Source organism: Mauremys mutica, chromosome 10 (assembly GCF_020497125.1).
Source record: "Mauremys mutica isolate MM-2020 ecotype Southern chromosome 10, ASM2049712v1, whole genome shotgun sequence".
NCBI lineage: Eukaryota > Metazoa > Chordata > Testudines > Geoemydidae > Mauremys > Mauremys mutica.
The window spans coordinates 72,406,048-72,423,820 of record NC_059081.1 but is presented as its reverse complement, the minus strand read 5'-3'; the positions used below and the strand labels follow the sequence as shown (position 1 = coordinate 72,423,820).

Here is a 17,773-nt window from a genome sequence, read left to right as displayed (position 1 = left end):
CATTTATTTCTCTGTCTGCCCCAAATCTCTTTCATTCCCTATCACAGATCGTTCGAGCTCAGGTTCCCAGTTCTCTCCCCTTCCTCCCCCTCTGCCCCAAGTGTCTCCACTTGCTTTCACTCTTTTCGCATTAGTTCGCTGCCCACCTCACCTTTCCCCAGGTTTCTCGATTTACTCTTGTTTTACTTTATTTCCTGCCCCCCCCCTTGATTTCTTCTCTCCCTTCTGATGAAACCTGCCTCTCCCCTCCCCGCAGCCAGCTCACCTCCATCCAAATGACATGCCCTCCCCCGCCTCCCGCCCCCTCACCACAGCATCCCTTCCCCAGGGGCCTGGAGGTCACACCTGCCAGTCCCTGGGACCGGGTCTCGATCTCCCAGGCTCCCTGCTGGTGCAGAGTATCCCCCTTCTCCCCACACCTCCCAAATCACAAGTAGTTTGGTGTCTTTGCCACCCCCACAGCTGCCTGTCCCCGAGCCCACCTAGCAGTTACAGCCCCAACCCCCACATCACCTCTGTCCCTGACCCTCCATCAGTTCTCATCCTGCAGCCCCACACATGCCCCTCAGGAACCCTATGCACCTGCAGCAGCTCCAGGAGTTATTCACCCCCCCATCACTTCCCATCCCTGGGGCTGCAGGGAGGGAGGGGGAGTGTCATAGAGATTAGATATTGGGGTTGGGTAGACAGGTGTCCTCCAAGGTCATGAAGATGAGCCAGAGGCTAGGTAGATGAGAGGTCTCCAGTATCACAGACTAGGATGACTGTGATTAGAGACACCCATTTTTTCATGCCCATTGGCCTATTCCCACCATGTCTCAGTAGCACTGTCTGAGCCAGAATTCCCAGAGTCCTCCTGTGCCAGAGGACAGTGACATACGGCGGCAAAAGCCTTGGGTGGATGAGATTGGCGGAGGTAGAGAAGCCACCCCCTGTTTTCCATACTTTGGCAGGGCAGACACCTAGCAGGGCCGCCAGGGTCGTGGGCACTGCATGGCAGAAAGCCTGAAGGAAACAGGAAACTTCCAATGTCACAAAGACAAGGGTGTGTGAGACTCCAGGGCGATATCCCCCCCATGTCTCAGCAACACTGTCTGAGCCAGGATCCTGTCCAGACCCAGAACCAGGGACGGATTCGCTGCCCGGTGAAAGAGGCTGGCAGGAAAGTGAAGATCGGGGCCTCGTTATCAGCATCAAAAAATGCCACCTGCCCCCATTCACAGTCCAGAGAAACCCGGATCCTTCTGGGGACCCGGCTCAGGGGCAGGGGGGTCTCAGGGAAGGTGAGAGCCTGGAACTGACACCCCCACCACTGCACAGCCCAGATCCCCCCCTCAGGGTTATGACCGATCCAGCCCTTCCTCCTCACAGACTCTCTGGCCACCCCCACAGCCCAGCATTCCCCATCCCCCACCTCCACCCCCCAGCAATGTCTCCCCAGGGTGAATCCCTCACAGCCCAGCACACAGAGCTCAGTGTCAAATCGCTCAGGGTTGTCGGGCAGATCCTGCCGGGCGTGTCCCCATCTCACATGTCTCCGATCCTCAGACAGGGCGAGCTGGGGATGAGCCGTGTCTGGATCCAGAGTCACCGTCACTGGGGACAGAGAGAATCAGAGCGTGAGGGGCAGAGCTCAGCCCTGGGGGAGGCGGGGACCATTTCTCACACTCCCCAGCAGCCCTGGGACAGGCCTGGATCCCAGGGAGCTGCCTTGGCCCTGGGCGCCTGACACCGAGCAGAGACGTCACTGCAGTTCTCAGCCTGGGCAATGGGACCCACTTTTGTACATTCACATTTGGTGACAGAAGCTGCAGCCCCCTGCTCCTCAGCTGGCTCTAGCTCAGATGGCAGAGGCTGGAGCATAGGGGCCGACTCCGTGGGCGCTCTGAAAAATTGGGCGGCTCTCCACCCCCCCGCCCAGCTCACCTCCACCTCCGCTCCGCCTCCTCCCCTGAGCGCACCGCGTGCCCGCTTCCCCCCTAGCTCCCAGCACTTGCACCTGTTTCGCTCGGCCGGGAGGGAGGGGGCAGGAGGGGGAAGGCAGCACGCTCGGGGAAGAGGTGGGGCCGGGACGGGGATTTGGAGAAGGGGTCCAATAGGGGCAGGGAGGGGCTGAGACTTTGGGGAAGGGGTTGGAATGGGGGTGGGGTAGGGGTGGGGAAAGGGTGAAGTCAGGGTGGGGCCCGGGGGCGTGAGCACCCACCGGCACTGGGGGAAGTTGGCGCCTATGGTCTGGAGAGGAAAAGGGTCACAGAGATGAGAGCACCTGGTCTCTGATTTACAACGCCAGCCTGGGGAGCTGCTCCTCTGCCCTGAGTGCCTGGGACCCAGCAGAGATGCCCTGGCAGCTCCTCCCCCCGCTGCTGGGACCTGCTGTGAGGGCTGCAGAAACTGCCTCTCTCCCCCCTCCCCTGCTGGGGCTGCTCCTCGGAGGGTGAGAGAGGAGGAACCTGACGTTGTGCAGAGGGGAGGGAGAGGAGGGAGGCACCAGATATAAACCCAGGGGGAAGCTGCACGCTGAGCCCATCCTCCTGTCCCTGGCCTGGGCGAAGAGGAGGGGACAGGGCGTAGGGGCAGAACCACTCCAGCCCAGAGAGTGGTCAGTAGGGGCTGGCCTTGGGAAGAGAGAAGGGAGGAGGTGGCAGCGTCAGAGGGACACTGTATCTCTAGCGGAGGAAGAACTGGTGGCAGGATTGTTTGTGTGACTTCTGCGCGGGATCTCCTCTGCATTTCAGGGGGAGGGGGGGTGTCACAGTCGGTGTTGGTTTGGTTTGTGTCTTTAGCTATTTGTTTATAAAACTGTTTTCATGCATTTTTTTCTCTGAAGTGAAAGTTAATCTCTCCTGAAATCTCTCACCTGGTCTGCATGAGCCTAGGGATTGCCCTCTTTTTGTCTGAATTTCGGAGCACAATCCATGAAGCAATGCGTGGGAGAGCCCAGCCCTGGCCTAAGGAAAGGTCGGATGTTGGAGAAGAGCAATGAGGGAGACCCCCCTCTGCCAGGGTAAAGGAGAGGGATGTGTCTGCCCTAAGGGGAGAGTGCTCTCTACGCATTCCTCTCAATTTAATATTGAAAGGGCTTATGAATGTCTATGAAAACCCCAGGGTCAGAGTTAAGGGGGTTTGGATGTTGGTCACTATCTGTTTCTATTCACTGGCGTGGGCATGAACTGAGCACTAAGGTTGGTGTCAGGACTGTTTGTGCGACTTCAGCTTGGGATCTCCTTAGCAGTGAATGTTTTCTTTTTAAGTCTGGTCGGTGTTGGTTTGGTTGGAAACTTTAGCTTCAAATTAATGGAAATGTTTTCATGGAAATTTTCTCCTTTTTTAAAGATAACCTGCACCTGCAATCTTACCCTGTCTGTGTGCTCCTGTCTCTGGTTCAGATAGCAGAGTGTCTGGAGATGGAAAGGATAAAAGAGAGGTGAGATTTCATGCTGTCATATTTATAACATCCCCACTCTCAACTGACATAATTATGTCTTACTAATGAGAGCGAAGCAGAGCCACACCCACCTCTTTAATAATAACTAATCTGAAACCTTCTATTTCAGGGGTCACAAGGCCCATCAGGGTAATCTGCTGGTGGGCAGCAAGAGAGTTTGTTTGCACGGCCCCCTGCAGCTCCCAGCTGCTGTGGGTTTCACACAAGAGGCTCCTGTGCTGGAGGGACTCACCAGGATTTACGCCTTCCCTTTTGGCCCACACCAGCTGCCGTATGGGGCCAGAGCACAATGAAGGGCTGGGTCCACATTTCAGAAGTGGCCAGAAATGTTGGGTTCTAAACTGCTCTCGAGCACATGCCCTGTGCTCGAGTTGTTAGTTGGGAGAGAGAAAGTGAGATCCCCCAAGCTGTGCTATATTTTTACCTTAATGATTTTGCCAAAGCTCTCTAAATGAATCAACGTGAGATATCCTGGGGCCTGGGTCCCTGCTACATCTGCTCAATTTGACGACTTTCCATTTTGTATTAAATAGATACATAACCTAATTATTAACCAATTGGCCAGAGTCTAACTCCTCCCACAGTCTCAGAGACACACCGTGATTTCCCATCCTAGATCCCAACTCTCAGTACCTTTGAATTTCCTCAAAGTCTCCATTAAAACAATATTTTCTTGGGAGAAATCACTGAGTCTCTTCTGTAGCTCCAGAGAAATCTCCATGGGCTGCTGGAACTTCCCCGCCTCACACCTGGGGAGAGAGAATTTCATTGTTACATTTCAGTCACTAACTCGCCATCATTCCTGGCTAGCGGAAGTCCCTGCTCTGCGGGGCCTGCAGCACAAACCATGGCTGTGCCACCTTCCCCCAAAAGCCCAATTCATGTTCTTCCGCTCTGGCCTGCACACAGCAGAGGAGGAGCCAAGTCTCCAGGGCCAATTCTCTCCATGTTTCTTGTGTGCATCGTGCTATAAGATCTTTCTTTCAGGTAGTAGACTGAGACCTCAGCTGCACCCAAACCAGCTCATTCCACACAGGTCTCCAGACAGATTTCCAGTGGAAAAGACACTTGATCCCTGCTGAGCAGGGTCTGATCATTACCAGTATGTCAGGGATGAAGGGCTCGTATTGCATCTCCAGAACCCTGAGGCAGCCAGTCCCCCAGGATGACACATCTCATGGGAATACTTTAGGTCAGTCTTTCCCACTGAATGGATATTCCAGAGTCTTCTATAAAAGACTGAGACCCTCTGGGTTAAGTTGATCAGAGAAATGTGTATCCAAAAAGTGACCCTGCCCCACACATTTTGCTGTAGAGCCCTGTGGAGATGTGTTGTTAATGTTCTCTCCAAGCCCTTTCACAGCACCGTGAAGTACAAGGGGGGTGAGAGAGACACGTACCCGCTCACGGTGCTTCTGAAGTCCTAGAGAGGAAAGAAACAGAAAAACAACCTTAGTCCCACGTGCTATGACGCCATCCACTGGGCATCCCAGGGAAGGGAATTTGCAAAATATGAGGAAAAGCAGCTTGGCCTGGGGCCCAGGCTATGGATCTGCTGACTCAATGTCACCTTTATATCTACGAGTGACACTGAGATCTCCCACTGCTGCACCCCAATGCCCATGATTCAGGAGCTGTCCTGTCCCTGCGGTGGGATCTGGGATCTTTCTAACTTAGTCTCACCTGCAGGAGTTCACTCGCTGGCTTCTGACCCTTCCCCTCCAGCTCACTGATCAGCTCACTGAGGCGGGAAATCTCCTCAGAGAGTTTACTGGCATTGTCATTCTGTATCTTTACAACCTTCCTGTCCAGCTTCTCCAGCTGGGCCAGCAGGAGTTGCTCTTGTTCCTCCAGGAACTGCCACAGTTGCTGAAATTCAGACACAATCTTCTGCCTCTCATCTTGTGTCTGGTCTATTAAAAAAAAATGGCAGGCCAGGGACATAGAATCTAGGGTCCTTTCATGGAGTGCAAAATGTGCAGGAGACACAATTTCTTTGCAAACTCTAAGGTGTCTGACACTTGACTTTACCCTGTGGTTAACAGGGAGAGGATTTTCTAACACGTTCCCACTAGGGTGACCAGACCGCAAGTGTGAAAAATCGGGATGGGGGTGGGGGTTAATAGAAGCCTATACAAGACAAAGTCCCAAATATCAGGACTGTCCCTATAAAATCAGGACTTCTGTTCACCCTAGTTCTCACCAGCCCTAATATCTCTCAATGGGAAGTTTCTATGACTAACATGGGCGGGACACTGTGTTATCAGAGGTCTATGTTAATCCAGACCCAGAGCAGAGGAGGCAGGACTCAGCACTACATTGACAGAGATGCCAGGGGAGAAAAAAGAATTGAACAATTAAACAAGGCAAGAAATGCCTGCAGACTCAGGCAGACGGCGCTGCCTGGGATATAGGTCAGTTCACCTTGGGAGGAGTTTTGTGAAAGCCGCAAGGGCTAGAAATGAACTGGAATGGAAGTTTAGATTCTGCAGAACATGTTGTCCTGATCCAGGCAGAGGATTTCGCAGGGCCAGTGTATGTGTGTGCAGACATGAATCTAACATAGCAATCCCTGGTCATGGAGAAACACACACAAGTCCACTTTCTCCAAGGCCACAGAGGAGTCTGTTTCACAACAGACCTCCCACTGCAAGTCTCTGCAGGTTAATAGCACTGGGCACCTACCAGATATTCCCAGGTTTTTCCCTTTCCAATCACTTTAAATCCCAGCAGCTTTTCTCTCTCTTCCCGCAGAGTCTCCAAATAGGCCTGAACCTTTTCCTGAAGAAACATAAATGATTTGAGTGAGTTTATGTTGAGAGTTCAGAGTGTGTTTGTGGAGAGGGGTGTTTTTCCATCGCAACCCAAGATTCTGTAGGTGACTGTCAGCTCTACAGGGTCCATGATATCAGGAACCACAAGAAAATCAAACCTCATTAACAGAGACTAGGATTGTTTTCTATTCAGACAGTTTAGAATTATTTGTCCTCTTTCTACACTGAGTAAAACCAGCAAGAAGCTGGAGTCACATGGTGGTGTCATAACTATAAAGGAAAGGGAACAGCCCTCCTGTGTACAATACTATAAAATCCCTCCTGGCCAGAGACACCAAAATCCTTTTGCCTGGAAAGGGTTAAGAAGCTCAGGAAACCTGGCTGAGACCTGACCCAAAAGGACCAATAAGGGGACAAGATACTTTCAAATCTTGGTGGGGGGAGACTTTTGTTTGTGCTTTTTGTTTTGGGGGTGGTTCGCTCTTGGGACTAAGAGGGACCGGACATCAATCCAGGCTCTCCAAATCTTTCTGAACTAGTCTCTCATATTTTAGACTTGTAAGTAACAGCCAGGCAAGGCATGTTAGTTTATCTTTGTTTTCTCAACTTGTAAATGTTTGTTTTTGCTAAGAGGATTTACCTCTGTTTGCTGTAACTTTGAACCTAAGGCTAGAGGGGGTTCCTCTGGGCTCCTTGAATCTGATGACCCTGTAAAGTTATTTTCCATCTTGATTTTACAGAGATGATTTTTACCTTTCTTTCTTTAATTAAAAGGCTTCTTTTTAAGAACCCGATTGATTTTTCCTTGCTTTAAGATTCAAGGGGGTTGGATCTGCACTCACCAGGAATTGGTGGGGGGAAAGGAGGGGGAATGGTTACTTTCTCCTTGTTTTAAGATCCAGGGGTTTGGATCTGTGTCCACCAGGAACTGGGTGGAGAAGTCTCTCAAGGCTACTGGGAGGGAGATAGTCTGGGGGAAAGGTAGACAGAGTTTCCCAAATAACTCTTAAAGGATTTGGGTGGTGGCAGTAAAACCAGATCTAAGCTGCTAATTAAGCTTAGAGGTTCTCATGCAGGTCCCCACATCTGTACCCTAGAGTTCAGAGTGGGGAAGGAACCTTGACAGGTGGTGAATCAATAAACCTACATTTGACAGTTTCCGCTAACAACTTTGGCTGGTGCTTGGCCACATACACAATAACACAGTTCAGACTGCAACCCGGTCTAATCCCAATGGTATCCGCGCTCTGGGGCCCTTCTGTCTTTGGATTCCAGGTGCTGGGGGTCCGCACAGCGTTTGGCTCAGGGACCCCCCTAGTGCTGGTCGACCTCTGAGTATTAACCCCTCAGGGAGCAATACGGGAATTCAGAACCCCCGTGGGAAACCTCAGCTCCCTGCTGGGCCTGGGATTGTCATCAAGGCCTCGGCCTTGAAATGGCCACACTTCATTACAAGCAGGATCTGTCGGGGAGGCAACATGGCCCAGTAGCTGGAGCTTTGGCCTAGGCCTTAGAAGAACCGGATTCTGTTCCCAGCCACTCATTCTTCTTTGAGTGCTTGCTCATGTCCATTCCATGTAGGGTGTGCGCGCGCTGCGTGCACGTTCGTCGGAGACTTTTTACCCTAGCAACTCAGTGGGTCGGCTGGGCGCCCCCTGGAGTGGCGCCACCATGGCTGCGGATATATACCCCAGCCGACCCACCCACTCCTCAGTTCCTTCTTACCGCCCGTGTCGGTCGTTGGAACTGTGGAGTGCAGCGTAGCTGACCTCCACCTCCCTAGCATTCTCTGATAGTTCTTATTCTTGTTGTGTAAATAGTTCTCAAATTCGTTAAATTTAGATAAGATAGTTAGCTTTTAGTGGTTTAGTTACAGTTTAGTTACAGTTTAGTGAGTTAGTCGGGCTCGGGGCTTAGGCCCTACCCGCACCGGAGCCGGAGCTCATGCCCGGCTCCCCAGGATTCAAGCTGTGCTCGGCTTGCCATCGCCCGATGCCTACAGGGGATCCACATTCCTCCTGTTTGAAGTGCCTCGGGGAGTCACACTTATCGGCTAAGTGCTCAATTTGTAAGTCGTTCAAGCCTCGTACAAAGAAAGAGAGAGAGACATTAGACTTAAGCAGCTCCTCATGGAGGCAGCTCTTACCCCTCCGTCTTCTGCACCGAGCGCAACCCCTTCGGAATCAAAGAGCGCCTCTTGGGCACTGGGCCGCACCGGTGCGGCCACTACACCTCGGCACCGGACGCCTGCTTCCAAGTCAGGCCAGAACCGCTCGCTTTCACCTCAAGCGAGAAAGTCTAAGACCCCTGCCGCCCCGGCACCGCCCGCGGTGCGGCACGAGGGCACGGCTCCACCGCACCGGCCGGTCCCTGCAGCCATGGCACTGCCTGCTGAGCCATTGCCGTCGACTCCGGTCCACCAAGGGCCATCGAGTCCGGCACCTATCTCCCCGGCACCTGCCGCGGTGGAGTTGATCGTCCCATCCACGCCGGAGGTCTGTGAAGTGGCGAGGGACTTGATCGCGATCTCGGATGCGGCACCGCCGCCACCCCCGGCACCGCCGGTGCGGGTCATCCGATCAATTGGGAAACCGGCCCTGATCCATCGACCTTCAGTCAGTGCCCCCGACCGGCACCGCTCCCGATCACGGTCCCATCGGCGTTCCAGATCCCGGCACCGGTCGCGTTCGTCCCACCGCTCGCAGTACCGGCACCGCTCCTTGACAAGATGCCGGTCGGACTCGCGGCACCATTCCCGTTCCCGCTCGCCGTCTTATTAAACTCGACGTCGTTCGAGCTCCCGGCACTGATACCGGCACCGCTCCACCAGGAGCCGCTCTCGACGCCGATGCTCTCGGTCACGGTCGACCTCCCGGCACCGTCCCGGTCGCAGGTCCCGGAGCCGCTCTCGGTACCCAAGTCCCTCACGGCACCGCTCCCCGGTGCGGAAGAGCACCAGGTCGGTGGGGACGTCGGCCCACGGCCTATCTGCTCCACCATGGCCTTCTCGACACCCCTCGGCTTCGTCTCAGGCGGGTAGCCACTACTCCCAAGACCCAGAAGCAGATGTGCCGGAGGGTTTATTTCAGGACTCCCGCTCTGAATCGCAAAGAGTCCAGCAGTGGCCCTTTTGGACAGCTTGGGCTTATCACCAGGCCAAGGTGCTCCCCTAGCTCTGTCGCAGACCGTCCCTTCCGACCATCGGGCCCCTGAGGCAACCGTAAGTCGCCCTCCACCAGCTGGATGCACAGCTGGATGCACAGCTGCCTCCTACCACCACCTCACCTGAGCAGCTGGAGCAAGAGCCTCAGCAGGAGGAGCTCCTCCAGGAGGTCCTCGCCCCCGGTGTTTCATCCTCTTCCTCACCGGATGAGGCGGTGGCGGGTGCATCGTCAACGAGCCCACCCCCAGTGGACCTCGCTGCGCATCAGGACCTCCTCAGGCGAGTTGCGCTTAACATTAACCTCCAGGTGGAGGAAGTCGAGGACCCGGTCTGCAGCATTCTGTCGGCAGATGCGCCCACCAGAGTAGCTCTGCCCATTATCAAGACTATCCAGGCGAAGGCTGATACGCTGTGGCAAATGCCGGCTCCCAGCCTGTCTTTTTCCTTCCTGATCTATTTTTATAAGAACATTAAAATGGCCGTACTGGGTCAGACCAAAGCTCCATCTAGCCCAGTATCCTGTCTACCAACAGTGGCCAATGCCAGGTGCCCCAGAGGGAGTGAACCTAACAGGTAATGATCAAGTGATCTCTCTCCTGCCATCCATCTCCATCCTCTGACGAACAGAGGCTAGGGACACCATTCTTACCCATCCTGGCTAATAGCCATTAATGGACTTAGCCACCATGAATTTATCCAGTTCTCTTTTAAACGCTGTTCTAGTCCTATAGTTTCTTTTTCCTGTCCCTCTCCTTCTGCTTCTGTTCAATCAAAATCTGACTTAGCTGGCCAAGGCTGTGTGTTCTGAACACTACTGTAAGCCTGTGAGCAGAAAGCAGCTAAATGCCGTGCCCCAAGCAGCCCGATGGGGGTACAAGCTTGCTAGGTCTCGGAGCGGCTGGCAAGGCCTTGTGCTAGGCCAGAGCCAGAAGCTGCATCTTCTATCTTTGCTGTTCTCTTCTTTCCCCGTTTGTGTGCGTTCGCCTTATCTTGGACTTTATGGGATTGGACTTTAAGAAGAGACACCACAACAGTGACAGCTCCAGCCCATCTCAGCTGATCTCTCTGATTTCCCCAGGACAGCTGTTACCTTCTTCAAAACCATCCAAGAGACCGTCACAGAAGGAACTTTCCTTCTAAAAACTCTCCCAGCTAAAGAGACAGGGCACAGGGGATGCTGTTAAAGACAAGCCTTACTGACTACTTTACATTTCCATTGCTTTAACTCTGTCTCTGTTTCTCTCTGTGTTTCAGTAACACACTAGCAGGGATGTGAGAGGTGTGTTTGCCATGGCACTAAGCGGGCTGAAGTCTCTCTACCAAACCACCAGCCGTGTTTCACCCGTTCAGTGTTGGACGGTGACAGGGGCACGTTAACACCTTTCACTCTTTCGGGGCCCTTGAGCCTGTTTAAATGACCACAGAAGTTCCCGCCCCCTGTGTGAGTGGCATGGGGGACTGAGCGTCTTTTCTCCTTTCTCCCCTCGAGGATGCCAGAAGCCCCATAGACGGGGCGTGGCTCCTCCCCCTGCACACGCCATTAGTCTGGCCACAGGCTGAGACAACGCAACTGTCCCAGGGCACAACTGCAACGTGGTGAAGGTGACACCTGGGTCGGAATCTCCTTTGGTTTATTACAAACCCGGGTTTCTGCATTTCCTACAAAACTAAATCTGTTTTCTAAATGGCTTCTCTGCTCAGGCTGCGTCTACGCCCCCTTGTGTCGGTAGAACGTATGTCGCTCAGGGGTGTGAATGAGCCACCCCCAAGGGACACAGTTACACTGACCCAAGCGCCGGTGTGGGCAGGGCTATGTCGCTGGGAGAGCTTCTCCTGCCAACATGGCTACGGCTCTCGCTGGGGGTGGGGAGTCTCAGCGGCTACACTAGGGAGCTAATGGCGGGGCCACTGCACCGGTGCCAGCGTGAGCTCCCCAGAGCAGCCACCACCTCAGGGCAGGGACGATGGCCCTGACTGGGGACACAGTACGGGCCTGTCACCTCCAGGGCACTGGGTTCTCTTCTGCCCCCGGCAGGAGTGAACAAACGTCTGTATGACGTGGTGACCATTCACAGACAGGTGAGGAATGAGCTGGTGTGAGGGGAGCTGATCTCAGTCCAGTGGCAGATGGGCAGATGGCCACAGAACAATGACCAGCAGGAACATTGGAATCTATTGGCCATCAAAGCATGGAGGCCGAGGAGTGAATTGCCCACGGGACCGAACTCATCCTGTCCCCAGAGCTAGTCTCGGTAAATCGGGGTGAAGCACATTGACGGGACACCTCGGGGAAGCTTGCACAGCCATTGCTGGGGCTGCAGCTAGTCTGTGGCTGGATACACAGAGACTCATTCTCCAGTCCCTCAATTCAGCATTTGTCACGGGCAAGAAATTCAGAGTAAAATACGACACTAAAATATGATAATGATTAATGGGGAAAAACCTGTTTCTTTCTAGGTGTGAAACAGGGAAGTTCCAGCAGCTGGAGGACACGTCTCCTGATCTGGAAATCAGTCTTGGTTATTGGTGCCAAGAAAGCCGGTGCTCTGAAGGAGACTGAGGAAAATCAAAGGTACCGAGAAGGGAGCTAGGGGGGAAACGTTTCGGACTTCCAGAAGTGACGGGCTCTGACCAATTAGTGGCAATAGATGCTAACATAAAACTGAAACAAATCAGAGTGAACCAATAAATTATCATTCCTGACTCAGGGGAAAAGGCTGGGTGGGGCCATGTGCCAAGGCAACAGCAAACGGTTCATAATCTGCAGTCATTTGAATGTGATTCATTTTTCCACTAACAAGTTTCTCTGAAGTGGTGAGAAATCCAGGGTCCGGGGAAGGGAGCCGTGGCCCATTCTCCTGTCGGACAGTCCAGTTGAGGCTTAGTCCTGTTTATACATAGAGAAAAGAGTCCAATACAAACAGTTTAATCCAGCGAGAAAGTCAGTCCATTGGCGGATAGAGCCGGGAGCTGGTGGGGGGCAGAGCTGGATTTTACCTCACTGTCTGACCTCTCCCTGTCTCGATCGTTACAGTGTGGAGAGGAACAATGACAGACCCCACAGGCGGGTGCTGGTTTGGTGCTTAACCACACAGCGAAGGACCGAGAGCCCCAAATTCCCCCTGGTGTTTTGGGAGCCAAGTTTGCTGTTTGAATTCTGCAGTTCAGATGACGTCAGGCCTGGGCATTTCTCTGGCCTTAGGGGGTGCTTTGGTCACAGCTCTGATGGCCGAGTGGCGAAGGTGTTGGACTCAGAATTCAAGAGGGTTTCCCTGCGCAGGTTGAAATCCTGCTCACAGCAAGGCCTGTGTTTTAGCCACAGCCTGTCTAAGAGGCCAGGGGTGGCTGAGCCTCCCCCAAATGGCCGCCCATGCAGGGGGGAACACTGGGGATGTGGGGCGAGTCAATCCTCCGTGGGCCCATTGTCATCTTTCGAGTGGTGGACGCGAAGCTCCAGAGAAGTGGGGGCCCAGCCTGCACCCCTTTCCGCTCTGCCTCTTAACCCGATCGCCTGCGCTGCCTCCTCCCATCCCCCCTCCGCCTCTTCCCCCAAGGCCTGCGCCCCACCCCCGCTGGGCCTTTTCCCCTGAGCCCCCTCCCTCTCTCTGCCTCTTCCTGCCCCTGCTCCGCCTCCTTCCCCAAGGACCCTCCCCACCCCCCGCTCACCTAAGGCAGGAAAAAGTGATGGGGGCCTGGCCCCATGGCCCCCTGGCAGCCCCCCTTAGGGGAAAGGGGCAGGGAGGAGCAAGCAGCAGGTGAGTGGCGTCTTGGGGGAAGAGTGAGGGGCAGGTAGGGGGTCTGGGGGGAGGGGGCGGAGGGCAGTGAACAGCAAGTGGGCGGGGCCTTTCAGGAAGGTGCTTTAGTCAAAAAGAAGCTATTGTGATACACAGATGGGCTGGGATATGCACGGAGTCAGATTAGATGCTCTAATGGTCCCTTCTGGTCTTAAGGCTACTAATTTATGAAAAACTGATGTTTTATTGTGTAGCGGCTCCATCCACAGACTGAACAGTCATTGAGTGCGGTGATCCAGGGGAAACAACTCAAACACCCAACGAGGCTGGCCAGGGGCAGGACATCAGCTTTGAGGGGAGGGGTGGGTGTGGCAGTGACATCACAAAGGCCTTTTGCAGGAACTCGGCCTATTGGGCAAAGGTGGTGGGGAGGGGGTGACCTCACAGAGAGACCCCGACATCAGCCGGGCAGGACCGAGGTGCAGGGCCAGGCCTGTCTCTGAGACCCCCCCCTGGCTTTGCTGCCGCAAGTCTCCTTCGCGAGGTCTCTCCTCGGGGGCTGAGAGAGAATTAGGATTCACAGCTGTGAGCATGAGGAGGAACCTCTGTGGAGTTTTCTCCTTTCCTGCCACTGACTGTGCCGACAACAAACTTCCCTTTGACAAGGTGAGAGGCTGAGAGAGGTTTGGAACCTGTTCAGTCTGATCCACCTGGCGCAGGCAGCATTCTAGGCCCAGGAAACACTGGCTTCAGGTGGCAGAATTTGATTTCCTACCTAGGATTTGATGGTTGGAATCCCTGGGGACATTGGGGTTTGTCCTTTTTGGTTTCCCTTTTCCTCTTTCCTCCCTCCTTTCGCCTCTTCTCCTGCTTCTTTTCCCCCTTCCCCCTGCTTCCCTCCCTCTACCAAGGAGGGGTGTGTGGAGTGCGGGCAGGGGAGGGGATTGCTCTCATTGCGGGAGGTCCTCACCAAGAGGTGGGGCTGGATCTGAGAGTGATCCCCTCGGATGGTGACCTGGGCCGTCCTTTGGGACATCCGGTGAGACCCCTCAGCCTCCCGCCCCTCAGAGGGGCTCAGGGCTGATTGGCCGAGCAGGGGGCTATCGACAGCGAGGAGACTCCAATGTACAACCAATCCAATGTACGGGATTAATCTGGCTACTTCTCTCCATTAATTGCCTCTTGGCAGGTCATGATTTCCCCTAATGTTCTAGGTCTTGTAAAATACTTGCTGAATAGTTACTATGAACCACTGTTGGTCTGTAGCTCACTTGAGAGCCTGCACCCGGCTCCTCTCTGCCTCTTAACCCGATGCCCTGCTCTGCCTCCTCCCATCCCCCCTCCGCCTCTTCCCCCAAGGCCTGCGCCCCACCCCCGCTGGGCCTGTTCTCCCAAGCCCCCTCCCTCTTCCTGCCCCTGCTCTGCCTCCTTCCCCAGGGACCCCCCGCCCCTCGCTCACCTAAGGCAGGAAAAAGTGATGGGTGCCTGGCCCCATGGCCCCTGGCAGCCCCCCTTAGGGGAAAGGGGCAGAGAGGAGAAAGCAGCAGGTGAGTGGAGTCTTGGGGGAAGAGTGAGGGGCAGGTAGGGGGTCTGGGGGGAGGGGGCGGAGGGCAGTGAACAGCAAGTGGGCGGGGCCTCGGGGGACGAGGATGAGCAGGGGCGGGGCCTTTGTGGCCGGGCCATGGTCTGGGCACCGGTGGCCCCCCAACTTCTAGGGGTCACTCATCTGAAACCCAGGATGAAAGTGACATGGGCCTGAGTCTTGTTGGGGCTGAGGCTACCTCACACCTTTACCTTCGGGGCTCTACCGGGGCATAAAGCCCCCGGACACGGCCAGAGACAGGGCGAGGGGCCTCAGCACGGGAGAGAGTCAGGCCCAGAGTTAGACGAGGGGGGCAGGGAATATTCTTCATTCTGGTTAGTTACATGGCGCCCTTGCTAGAAATCCTTCCTGTATTTGCTCCAGTTGGCTCCCTGCAGAAGTGAGAGTAAGCTCGGCCATGCCCATAGCCCTGGGCCCTTTAAATCACGCCTGGAGACCCCGGCCGCAGCCGCTGCCCCGGGGGCTCCAGCAGCAGCGCTCGGGCGGCGATTTAAAGGGTGCAGGGCTCTGCTGTGGTAGCAGCAGCCGGAGTCCCGGGCCCTTTGAATGGCCCCAAGCTCTGGGGCTCCCAGCAGCCTCCGCAGCTGGTAGCTCTGGCGGTGATTTAAAGGGCCCAGGGCGCCCAGCCGCTTCTACTGCAGTCGGAGCCCTGGGCCCTTTAAATCTCGATTCAGAGGGCCTGGGGCTCTAACAGCCCCGCCTCTTCCACCTGAGGCCCCGCCCTTTCCGGTCCAGGCCCCGCCCCCCCGCTCAGGACTCCCGCGTACCGGTAAGTCCTTGAAGTGACTTTCACCCCTGACTCCCTGACTCTGTAGCGCTGCCCCGTCCCCCTGTTTGTTCCTCAGAATTAGCCGGTTCTGTCACTTCCTAGCAGCAATCCCGCCATAACACGACAGCCTGAAATCGCAGCTCTCCCCTCCCCTCGCGCTGGACTTGCTGCCAGCCGAACTGGAGAAAACGTGGGGAACGGCTCTGGCAGAGGGTGTGAAAAAGACCCAGGGAAAGGGGGAGTTTCACAGGGATTTCCTCAAGTGAGGAGAAACGTGGGGTCCCAGTTAGTGCCCAGAAACCCCTTCAGGGATCAAACCAAGCAGAGGCCCAGCTCACCCCGCTCGGGGCTCCACGGGGGAGTGAGCAGGGGGCTGCTGTGACACACACAGACTGTGGCTGAGGAGGGGGCTGCCAGGCCTCCCCCCCCCAGTCTGACACTGAGGGAGGAGGGGGGTGTTATATCCTTGGGGGCAGCCGGTTTAGGAAGAAATCACTTGAGGCCAGAGAGCAGACAGCTAACTAAACTGCCATTTTATTTACAGACACAGAGCTCACCCAACCGGCTGAAACCGGCTGGGCTATCCCCTAATAATCTAACTCAGTTGCCATAGGAACAAAAACCATGACAACCAAATACACAACATATTCCCCCCCCCCCCCCCAATAAGAACATCCCTTAAATACAACACACACTAGACTAGAGAAGGAGGGTAGACTGCCTCCATTCCCGGCTAAACCCTGGGGATTATTTTGCCCCATAACCGTGGGTTCACCCTAGCTAAAGATCCAGCCGATGAGGAGGCCTTCTGTCTCTAGGTGGATTACGGTGAACTTCTGGTGTTGTTGCACCCGAAAGTACCATGGGCTCAGGGTCCGCAGCACAAACGGGTGAGGAGGTGGTATCAGCTCGTGCTGGGCAAAGGGGCATCTCAGCCGCCGGCACTAATGGAGGAGAACAGTCAGGAACAGGTGATTCATGATTCGGTGTCTCACCAGAAGAGGTGAAGTCAGACCTGTCAACTGCAGATGTGTCCTGAGGACTGGCATGACCTGGCAACAGCTGATCTACATGTCGCCGCCAGGTAAGATTCTCTGCAGTCCGGACTGTGTAGGAAACAGGTCCTGTTTGAGTGATGACTGTGTCTGGGACCCATTTAGCTCTGGAAGTATAATTCTGAGCCAAAACTGGCTGCCCTGGGCTAAAGGTTCGGTCTTTTAGATATTTTGGTGGACTGTCAGGTTTAATGTTCAGTGTCACAGTGATTCCCTTCATACTTCCCAAATCATCTCCAAAAACAGCAGCATGTTTCCTTAGTATAGGGGTTAGACTGGTTTCTTCTTTAGTCATCCGGTGCACTTCTGCCCAGTTCAGTTGAATCTTTCCATGCCAAGACCTACCCCTTAAGGCTGGGTAGTTACCTCTCACCACAAACAGTGGCAATTTAGCCGCCTGTCCATTGAGCTCCACCTTAACATCAATACTGCCCAACAGGGGCACAGCTTCTCCCGTATACGTCTTCAGAACAGTTTTTGTTGCCTTAAGCGGAAGATGCTGTAGCTTTTCTTTAGACACAGTCTCGGAGACCAGCGAGACGGCTGCACCGGTGTCCAGTTCCATGCGTATAGGTTTGCCATCCAACAACGGGGTTACCCAGTATTCATGTGAGCCCCCTGCCAAAGACAAAACATGCAGTGGCACTTCCTCTTGCGCTGAGGTGTCACCTTGATCATCCTGGGTCTGCTCTAGGGTATTCAGGGTTCTGACTCTGCACAGTTTTGTGGGTCGGTTCTTGTGACACTTTTTGCACCCTAGGGGATGCACCGATGGATTGTGCCTCCCTTGTAGCCAGTTCCATGGAGGCAGCAATATCAACAGCCTTCTGTAAGGTAAGCTGAGCCTCTGTCAGTAGGCGCTTCCCACAGTATAGCTTCACTGTAGAGGCCACACACTAACCTGTCACGCAGGGCCTCATTTAACATCTCTTTAAATTCACAGTGTTCTGCTAGCTTTTTTAAAATGGCTACAAATTGTACAACGGTTTCATCTTCCTTTTGGTCTCTTTGGTGGAACCTAGATCTTTCAGCAATTACCAGTGGTTTGGGGAAAAAATGGGACCCCAGGATTTCCACAATGTCACTGTAAGATTTAGTCTCAGGCTTAACAGGGTGTAGTAAGCTGCGTAGCAGGGAGTAGGTTTTAGCCCCTACAACACTTAAGAATAGTGGCACCTTCTTCGCTTCTGTAATGTCATTTGCAATAACAAAAAGCTCAAAACGCTCAGT

General features: G+C 54.4%; 1 protein-coding gene and 1 non-coding gene across 2 annotated transcripts; one reads left to right on the top strand and one right to left on the bottom strand.

Moving 5' to 3' along the window:
* Positions 1–752: 752 nt before the first annotated feature.
* LOC123378759 (tripartite motif-containing protein 15-like) lies at positions 753–8,794 on the bottom strand. Its single transcript, XM_045032889.1, has 8 exons — positions 8,677–8,794; positions 8,144–8,302; positions 6,131–6,151; positions 5,129–5,358; positions 4,846–4,868; positions 4,079–4,194; positions 3,357–3,398; positions 753–1,596 (listed from the first exon to the last, which is right to left on the bottom strand). The coding sequence occupies exons 1-8, from the start codon at positions 8,792–8,794 to the stop codon at positions 1,082–1,084; spliced, it is 1,224 nt and encodes a 407-aa protein (XP_044888824.1). The 3' UTR covers positions 753–1,081.
* Positions 8,795–12,601: 3,807 nt separating this feature from the next.
* On the top strand, positions 12,602–12,683 carry TRNAL-CAG. The gene has a single exon. It is a non-coding gene; the product is annotated as a tRNA-Leu (tRNA).
* Positions 12,684–17,773: the final 5,090 nt, after the last annotated feature.